The sequence below is a fragment of the Grampus griseus genome (assembly GCF_964374135.1).
Source record: "Grampus griseus genome assembly, chromosome: 8".
Classification (NCBI taxonomy): Eukaryota; Metazoa; Chordata; class Mammalia; order Artiodactyla; family Delphinidae; genus Grampus; species Grampus griseus.
This window is the reverse complement of record NC_139002.1, coordinates 100,549,468-100,559,791: the sequence shown is the minus strand read 5'-3', so window position 1 is coordinate 100,559,791 and position 10,324 is coordinate 100,549,468. Positions and strand designations below refer to the sequence as shown.

The following is a 10,324-nucleotide window of genomic DNA, read 5'->3' as shown; positions in this document are numbered from 1 at the left end:
AAATCTACTTTTTATGCTCCAGATGACTTACATAAACTAAAGCATGAGGACTGCTAGTTTAGAGAAGCAAGTACGTTCTTCAGTTTCTCCTAGGGATTACCATGGCAGTATAGGAAGGGAATGAATGACCTTTGGGTCACCTCTGTGTTCCTGAGTGCTTCCTGAAATGAGCCAGACCTCAGCCCCTAGAGACCACCACTGCAGTCACCTGACTAGGCATGTCAGGTGTGACATGTCAGTTCTAGGCATGAGTGTGGATATCCTAGCAGGCCTCTGCCAGCTCTTGTGACCAGGGCCTGCTCCTTGGCCCAGTCCTCTCACTGTCCCAGAATGTTAGTCCTTCAGGTGTGTATGGGGTATAGTGGCTTCCCTTGACACTACAGTGAGTACAGCCTCTGACACGTTAACCCTGAAAGACTAGCTGTGCTGACTCCCATCCTCCACTGCCTCAGTTTCTGTTGTATGATGTTCTACTCTGGTGTGCCTAACTGCATCCACACAGCTCGCCCCAACAAGCATCAAGAAGAATGAGCATTTATGGGACGTCCCTGGCGGTCCAGTGGTAAGACTCCGCGCTTCCACTGCAGGGGGCACGGGTTCAATCCCCGGTCAGGAACCAAGATCCTGCAAGCTGCACGGCGCGGCCAAAAAAATAATAAAAATAAGAAGAATGAGCATCTATGGAGCCACACCTGGGAAACACAACACGCTAAGCTTCCAGATACCCATGAAGAAAATGTGAAGGCTTCCTGTTCTAAGCCCCATTTTCAATCATTCATTCTTATACTCACGTGGTACCTGTTCAGGAATGGAATTTACTTGATCCAGATTGAGACACGTAAGACAAAGTTTCTAACCAATTAGTAACCAGTTGTATGATGCTTGGCTATGTTACTTCCTCATCTCTAAACCTGCCAAGCTGGGGATGAGATTAAGTTGATCTCTAAAGCCCCTTTGAATTATAAGCCACCTCTAAACTTCAGCTGAGCCTCCCATTCATTTTTCTGTGTTGCTGGGAGGGGGCCTTAACCAGTGAAACCCTAAATGGAACAGAGAGGCCACGGGGATGAGTTCTCCAGTTTGATGCCAGAGATTTCTTCAAAGCAGGGCTAGAGAGACAAGCAGCGTGAGAAGCAGCAGAAAATTAAGGTATTGGTGGGATATGTGATTGAAATGTCAGGGGAGTTTCTATTGGGTTTTTTGTTACTGTTTCATGCTTAATCAGACCTATTAATAGTCTTTGGATGGACCCCAAAGACAGCTCTTAGGCAAGGACACGGAGGGTTAGAAGATAAGAAAAAGCATCAGTGCTTTGGAAAGTGGAGACCTACACAGGGTGAGAATGAGCCTCATCACAGGAAATAAGCAGTTAAAAACCAGCATGACATTCTTAAAGGCCAATTACTTTTTACTCTGAAGAAAAGCAGATATTCTAGGGTTCACCTGATAGCAGATGGGCCACTTGGCTCAGGGTTTCCTAAAGTGGCTTCTGTGATGGCTTCTTGGGGCTGAAGAAATGGCTGCTATCATGCAAGATGAGAAATAGTTTTAAAGATGGTTACTTGGAGAAGGGAATGATTCACTCATTTAGGGCAACACGCCTCCAGCTTAAAGAATAAAAATAGGGACTTCCCTGGTGGCGCAGTGGTTGGGAGTCCGCCTGCCGATGCAGGGGACGTGGGTTCGTGCCCCGGTCTGGGAGGATCCCACATGCCGCGGAGCGGCTGGGCCCGTGAGCCATGGCCGCTCAGCCTGCGCGTCCGGACCCTGTGCTCCGCAACGGGAGAGGCCACAACGGTGAGAGGCCCGCGTACCGCAAAAAAAAAAAAAAAAAAAAAAGAATAAAAGTATGTGTTCCTTTTATATTAACTTGAAATTTTAAAACAAATGACCAAAAAATATTGGTAAGTTTAGAATATGTTTCTTCCAATTACTCATGCCTCACCCTGGAAAGATGACAATTATCTGTAAGAGGAATGAGAGACAAGATGCTGGCTTTGGGGCAGAGGTGAAGAATGTGAGCAGGCAGGATGACAGATCTGAAGAAGACACAGAAGCTGGCAGGGCCTTTAGGGATTAATTGAGGCTGGAGCTGTGGGAAGAAACTCAGTGGGACACCTTCATCACTGCCTCTGTGTCCACACTGAACCACCAAGCGCAGCGGAGAACAAACCGCTGGGATAGTCTCTGCCTTCTCTTAAAGTGGAAGAAATTCTAGGGACGGGTGCCGTGAGGAAAAGGCTACTACAACTTCCGCCACAGAAAATACATCTTTATTATAAAATAATGTTTTGTTTCATGATGAGAGTAGAAAAATAACACTATGAGCTCCAGAGAAAGTTCTGGAGCTCAGTCTCTGAGAAATGGGATGAGCGGCTTTTGCATCACTCTGGGAGCACACCCTCCTGAGGTGCCCCGTGCTCCTGCAGGACGTGGGGCGCAGCACACACAGGGAGTGTGCAGCTCAGGTCCTGCTGGAAGCCCAAGGAGCCTACACGGTCCACACAAGATGCTCTGGCCACGATGATCAAAGAGGAAAACTTGAGGTCAGAAGGGAATTAATTGGTTCTGAGAAGGGCCAGGCTGGCGACAGCCTTGCCGCTCCCTATACTGGAGTGTAGAAGAGCCTCTTGGGCTGACGGTCCTGGTTTAGAAGATGGTGCCCCGTGGGCTTATGCTTGGTTTGTTCCCCAAGGTGTCTGTGCTGAGGAAAAGCTGCAACCTTGCCCAGGACAACTTGACCCACCATTTCTCACTCGTATGGCTAAAGTACCAGAGGTATGTGTGGTCTCAGCCTGTGAGGGCTGCTGGCTGAAATTTTTGTACTTCAAATCCTGTCCATACTGATGGCAGAAAGAAAGAAAGAAACAAAATGTTAAAAGACCAGTGAATAAGAGCAGCTGGCTGGAACTGTTCTATATCCCAAGGCTCTTGGCCCCAAAGAACAAGGAGAATGTCTACCCTAAGTGGGAAAGGCAGTCCCACAGACAACCCTATTTGCCCTTAAAAATCTTCTAGACCCCTCAGGCTTTAGACAAACAATGAATCCCCCCCTGGGATGGGAATCCAACCCTCAGGTGGTAGGAAACGGTCCCTCGGCAGCAGTACCTGGAGAAGGCAGCCAGGGTGAGCACCTCAAGCAGCAGCTCTGAGCCACAGAAGAAGAGCAAGATGCCGTTCATGATGGCTTCCAGGCGGAGCACGTAGGTCTGCAGCAGCAGGTAATAGGAGGCCATCATGGCAGATGGGAAGGTCAAGGCCATGCTAATACCAAGCGGCATCTTTCGTTGGCAGAGGTTTCCCTTTGTACCTGTCAGACACAGCCCATGGAATCACCTCCAAGTGGCCTGCCTTCCCTGGCCTCAGAGGAAAGGCGGGCGGGATGGGATGGACTGGCAAGCAGAGGAAAATGCTCCTGAATGGGGATGTGCAGGTTTATAAATGCGGTCCCACCATGTTAAAAACTAGAGGCTTGGGCTTCCCTGGTGGCGCAGTGGTTAAGAATCCACCGGCCAATGCAGGGGACACGGGTTCGAGCCCTGGTCTGGGAAGATCCCACATGCCGTGGAGCAACTAAGCCCGTGCACCACAACTACTGAGCCTGTGCTCTAGAGCCCGTGAACCACGACTACTGAGGTCATGCGTCACAACTACTGAAGCCCGCGCACCTAGAGCCTGTGCTCTGCAACAAGAGAAGCCACCACAATGAGAAGCCCGCGCACCACAACGCAGAGTAGCCCCCGCTCACCACAACTCGAGAAGGCCCGCGCGCAGCGACGAAGACCCAACACAGCCAAAAATAAATAAAATTTAAAAAATAATTTATAAAAAAACTATACATGGCAATAAACGTTCTCATACGGATATCTTAGCATATCTGTAGAAGTATCTGTCTTTTTCAACCATTTTGGAAGGGAAATTGTTAGGTCTAAGAATACGAATTTTACCTGGTAAAACTATTAGCAAAAAGGTTGTACTAATTTATATTCCCAGAGGGTGTGGGAATATAAATACCCACAAGAGTGTGAGACCACAGAGACCTGTTCCTCACAGCCATTCGAATGCTGGGAATTTGGAAACCTTTTTAATCTGACGGGTGAAAATGTTACCTTGTTTTTTCAATTTGCTTCTTGTTAGTGAGTCTGGGCATTTTATCATGTGTATTGGTCCTTGTAATTATTCTTATGTGAATTGCCCATTAGTGTCCCTTGCTAATTTTTTCTTTTTTTTGCTAGTGATAATTTTTTTTTAATTTTTATTGGAGTATAGTTACTTTATAATGTTGTGTTAGTTTCTACTGCACAGTAAAGTGAATCAGCTGTATGTATACATATATCGCCTCTTTTTTGGATCTTCTTCCCATTTAGGTCACCAGAGAGCATTGAGTAGAGTTCCCTGTGCTATACAGTAGGTTCTCATTAGTTATCTATTTTATACATAGTATCAATAGTGTATATATGTCAATCCCCCTGCTAATTTTTAAAACTAGGTTTTTTTCTTAGCACTTTATGTGAGCCTTCTTTATCCTTTGTTATATGTGTTGAAACTATTTTTTTCCCCTCAGTGTGTGTTTTAACACCGTTTTCAAGGATGAGATATTCTAACTAATAAGGGCTTGCTCTGTATTTCTGGGGATATAAAACTTGTCCTAGAGAAATCCTTATTCAGAGAAGTGGAGGGGATCTTAGTGCTGACCTGTGCAGGCGTCTACTGCCCTGGATAGGTGTCTACTGCCCTGGACATGGAGGTACAACTGAATCTATTCTCCCAAGCAAACCAGTGAGAGGAACCAGGAACTCTTGTATTAGTTAGACAACTGGGAAGGAATTATCTAATATCTCATGTCACCACCTACTTCTGGCCCTGCAGAGCAACAGACAAATAAATCCTGACCCAAAATATGAAGCAGCTTGAAACTTCAGAGAGGGGGTAACGGGATATACCACCAGATCCAATCTCTTATGGTGAGCCTAGGTTATGTATTGAAACTTTTCCTTGTTATTCAGGTTACAGATACCAGCTCGTCTCATAAGGAATGGAAATATTCTCTGGACAACACTCACCAAAAAACAGTCGAATTACTTCAATTCCAAGATAAAGGAAGAGCATCGCCACATCCAGTACTAGATTGGCTGTTGGATATGGTAGCAGGAGACCTGCCAATACAAAAGTCAGAGCTTGCAAACAACATAGAACAGGACACACAAGAACTCCCACACACCTGGGAATAAAGACAACACGAGTCTTATCAGCGTTCCATGAACTACTTAGTGAGATGTGGGCAGGATCTGTTAACCTGCTGCAGGATCTGTTAACTCCTGGTGCGGCTACGTCTGTTAGAGGCAGGCTCGTTATTACGGGGTTTTACTCCTAACTCGGAGAGTCTATGGGGACTCTGCTCTCCACAGTAATCAGACGTACATGGGTACACAGGCTGCTGAAATGAAGGTCACCAATGGGCTTAAAGTGGAGTTCAGCAAAGAGGTGATGGGGGAGAGTCAGAATGGAGAAGTCCACATTTCCCAAACTCAAGAAAATCTTGCCAAGGGGCTTCTTACTAAATCATTCTCAAGGAAGTCACCTGATGAAGAGACTTCCACCGTGCAACGAAGAGGAGCCCCAGGGGGCAGAAAAGAATGAAAAACAAGAAGGCTTTGGGTGGCAGCTGGCACTGGGCTGAAGTGGGGAAGGGATGTTGGGGCAAGGGGAGTCAAAACCCCAGGCCTTACCTTTATACAGAAATACGAAGAGTTCCAGCAGGAAACAGGTAGCATAATACCACCCGTTCAGAAAGAACAGGATTTCCAAGGGGGTGGAGGACAACCGTTTACCTGAAAATATGAAAACAGAGAAAAGAGATGGGCTGGAGGGCAGCTCAGCCTCAGTTATTTCAATGGTTCTGTGTCTAACTTGGAGGAAACACGAGGCCGCAGCTAGTGGAAAGGGCCACGTGGGGGCACTTCTGATTGCTGACGAGGAGTACGTGTGTATATACGGTGTGGAGGGGGGTTTCCTTCAATCCCCTTCTTTCCGGAATACCGTCAAACTCGACTCCTTTGGCTTTGGGGCTGAAAGTCAAAGCGTCTCTAAGATCTAACCTCGTCACTATTTGGGAAGGGAAATTGGGGCTCAGAGACCAGCACTGGCCTGTTTGAAATCACGCTGCAAATTCGCAACTGACCTGTCCTAGAATAGGCCCAGCCAAGGATTTGGGGGTATCTGAGACCCGCACCTCGAGACCTTCGGGCACTCAGGGTGGGTGAGTCCGCCAAACCCTGCTTTGGACAAGTGAGGAGTGATGTCCCTAACACCCGAGAAGGAAGGGTTTAGGTCGAGCACTGGGAGAGAAGGTTGGGGGTGGGTGGGTACTGAGGAGAGCGAGACCAGCGACTCACACACCTCCGGAATCTCACCTCGCGACGCCATCTTCAGTCCCCATGGAAACTGCATACGCGGCTACAGCTACTCCTGGAGCAGCGAGGCGTTGCCGGAAGCTGGGGACGGAGCGGCCCTCTATTCTGGCCTCTCTACCCGCCTACCTCACTCTATGGTTACGTGGTGCCTGGGATGTCTCGGTGCAGTCCGCGCGTGCCAGCAAATTGCTTTCGCTGGGGTTTAGGCTGCCGAGCTGAGAGAGAACAGTGGCCGCCCACCGAGCAGTTGTCCTCAGGACCCCGGGAGCGGGAGCGGCTCTTGGGCTTCCCCATCCCAGGTTTACAATGAGTCGTCTGAGTGTAGCCAGTAGTGGTAATGTGACCGCAGGATTGGCAAATAGGCCCCGGCCCCAAGATTCTCTTTACTAACAACGATCTGAAAATGAGAAACGGTGTGCACGACAGTGCTATGCAAATGCACGGTGGGGTTTGGGGTCTTTTGTCTAGCAAGCAGCCTTTTTTGGGGGGAAGGGGTAGTAGGGGGTTTTGTGCCTCTGATTTACGAACCAGGTAGTTAGAAGACACCAGAATTAATCGGAACTAGAGGCTCCTTTCAAGGAGCATAAGTGAGACAGGAAGATGAAGCATGATCACCAGGTGACCCGAGACGTGTATGGGAGTTGAGAAGACAAAGTACTCGCGGTGGGAATTGAGAAAAGTTTACAAGAGATGGTCTGTAAACTGGGCCTTAAGCCTGCTTGTGATGTGGAGCAGTAAAAGCGTGTTACCATTCTCAGAGGAGTAGAAAGAAGGGCTTTGTTTTCGTTTCTGTTTTGGCTGTACGCGGGCCTCTCACCGTTGTGGCCTCTCCCGTTGCGGAGCACAGGCTCCAGACGCGCAGGCTCAGCGGCCATGGCTCACGGGCCTGGCCACTCCGCGGGATGCGGGATCCTCCCGGACCGGGGCACAAACCCGTGTCCCTTGCATCGGCAGGCGGACTCTCAACCACTGCGCCACCAGGGAAGCCCGAAAGAAGGGTTTTGAAGTGGACTCAGGTTAACTTGACTGTTAGTCACTGTCAGTAAGGGTAGGACAGGAAACATGGCACAGTCAAACCAGGTAATTTGAGTAGAGTGACTAATTTTTTTTAAACTAAATTTGTTTTTTTATTTTTGGCTGTGTTGGGTCTTCATTGCTGTGCTCAGGCGTGCAGGGGCTACTCATTGTCGTGGCTTCTCTCGTGGAGCATGGGTTCTAGGCGCGCAGGCTTTAGTAGTCGTGGCACGTGGGCTCAGTAGTTGTGGCTTGCAGGCTCTAGAAGGCAGGCTCAGTAGTTGTGGTGCACAGGCTTAGTTACTCCACAGCATGTGGGATCTTCCCGGGCCAGGGCTTGAATCCGTGTCCCTTGCTTTGGCAGGCAGATTCTTAACCACTGCACCACCAGGGAAGCCCCGACTAATTCCCCCGCACCACCCCCAACCCCGACTAATTTTTTTTTTAAGTGTACAGTTCAGTGGCGTTAATTACATTCACAATGTTGGGTAACCATCACCATCATTTACAAAGCCTTTTCATCATCCCGAACAGAAACTCTGTAACCGTTAAGCACCCACTCCCCCCAGCCCCTGCTAACATTAATCTACTTTTTATGTCTATGAATTTGCCTATTCTTTATATTTTAAATAAGTGGAATCATACAGTACTTGTCCTTTTGTGTCTGGCGTAATTCCATTTAGCGTGTTTTCAAGGTTCATTCATGTTGTAGCATATATCAGAACTTCATTCCTTTTTATGGCTGAATAGTATTCGTGTGTGTGTGTGTGTGTGTGTGTGTGTGTGTGTGTGTGTACACCACATTTTGTTTATCCATCTGTTGAGGAGTAGACACGGATTTCCGTCTTTGGGCTAGAAAAATGTTGCAGTGAACATCATTATAGAAGTATCTGTGGAAGCCTCTGTTTTCAGTTCCTTTGAATATATATCTAGGAGTGGAATTAGAGTTTTTTGGTAATTGTATGTTTAACTTTTTGAGGAACCATCAAACTATTTTCCACGGTGTCTGTAACCATTTTAGATTCTACCAGCACTGTACAAGGGTCCCAATTTCTCTGCGTCCTCATCAACACCTTTTATTTTCAGTTTTTAAAATTGTTATTATCACTATCCTAGTAGGTGTGCAGTGATATCTCACTGCGGTTTGGACCTGGGATCCTTTGCTGCAGTGCTTGCACCTGGACAAACATCTCCCGGAGCAAAAGAATACAAAGAAACTATAAGGGACTGAAAATAACTGCATGCATGCATGGTTTGGACAAATTATGACCAATAAGATACAAAAAGGCCAAAACCCAACTGCTGCTTTTTGCGGGGGGGGGCAGAAGCAGGGTACTGCGCATGATCGCACATGATCCCTGCACACAGCACCACCGAGGGGGTGGGCAGACCACCAAAGCCACCCCCCCGGCCTGACCCACCCCTACCCTCACCCTATTTAAGGACCCAGCTCACTCCCGCCCCCTCTTTGGGAAGTGAGCAAGGGCACCTTTTTCTTGTTCTCACTCCCTCATGCTGCAGCATGAGTTCCAGTAAAGCTTTGCCTAAATTCCTCATCTGGCCTCTTACCCATTTCTGTTGATTAAGGAGTTCAAGGACTCAAGTTGGTAACAGCTGCACCAATTTACATTGCCACCAACAGTGCAGGAGGGTTCCCTTTTCTCCACATCCTCAACATCGCTCGTTATTTGTTTTTTTTTTTTTTTTTTTTTTTGGCAGCATCAGGTCTTTGTTGCAGGATCTTTGTTGCGGCATGCAGGATCTTCCAGTTGCAGCACACGGGCTTAGTTGCCCCACGGGCTTAGTAGCCCCGTGGCATGTGGGATCTTAGTTCCCTGACCAGGGATCGAACCTGCACCTCCTGCATTGGAATGCAGATTCTTAACCACTGGACCAGCAGGGAAGTCCCTGTTGTCCTTTTGATAATAGCCATTCTGACAGTTGTGAGGTGACATCTCATTGTGGTTTTGATTTGCATTCTGAGTGACTAACCTTTCAGACAGTGCTGTACTCATAGCTAGTTGGGGTGGAGGCGTGGGTCAGTAATTGTTTTTTCTGGGCTGAAAGGAGAAGCAGCAGAAGCAATTCCCTGAAACTGGAGAGAGTAATATTCAGGGAGAAGTCCCACCAAGAGCTGTGAAAGTCTGAAAAACTGGTGAATTTATATCTGAGCTCTTCCCCTTCCCTCTCCTCTGCGCTCTGATCTCCGCTTGTGCCTCCCCTTGGAACTGAACTGCAAGCCTGGGGTCTTTCTTTAGTGTCAGCGGAGCAAGGCACACAGCAAGGCTGGGAGGGGTGGAAAGGGCTCTGGAGCCAGCACATCTGCCTCCACTGCCTGCTAGACAGGAGTTAGGCAAGTTCCTTCTGTGAACCTCAGATGTCCAACTCTAAAAGGAAGGCGGGCCAGCTGTTTGTTTTTGTAAGTAAAGTTTTTTGGGGGAACACAGGCACACCCACAGATTTACATTTTGTATACAGCTGCATTCATGCTACAGGCTTTCATGCTAAGTTAAATAGTTGCAACAGAGACTATATGGCCCATGGGCTTACATACTTACGATCTGGCCCTTTAAGAAAAACTTTGCTGACCCCTGTCATAGAGGATGGCAAGGATTAACATGCCACAACTCCACAGGTGCTACAAGTAGGCAATAAGATTGAACTACTCATAGCGCAGCAAACAGCAGGAGCATCATCATGGCAGCCTGTTTCCCCAGTACCCAAGTCCTACGAATGACACAGTGAGCCCCAATGGTGGTGCGTGCAGTAGGTTATGCCGCATCTGAGGAGCCCAGGGCCAAGGGCTCAGAACCTTTTTTAGCAAGCAGCAAATAAGCCAGGCTCCCCCTACTCTGGGGGAGGGAACAATTACACTGTAGTCACACTGTGGTGGCCTT

At 48.0% G+C, this 10,324-nt stretch overlaps 1 protein-coding gene across 1 annotated transcript; it reads right to left on the bottom strand.

Annotated features, from left to right (window-relative positions):
* Positions 1-2,384: 2,384 nt before the first annotated feature.
* TMEM216 (transmembrane protein 216) lies at positions 2,385-6,450 on the bottom strand (the record flags this gene model as incomplete). Its single annotated transcript, XM_082660122.1, has 5 exons — positions 2,385-2,514; positions 3,109-3,310; positions 5,064-5,156; positions 5,730-5,831; positions 6,414-6,450. 5 exons carry the CDS (start codon positions 6,448-6,450, stop codon positions 2,385-2,387), a joined length of 564 nt encoding a protein of 187 aa, XP_082516248.1.
* Between the last annotated feature and the right edge of the window lie 3,874 nt (positions 6,451-10,324).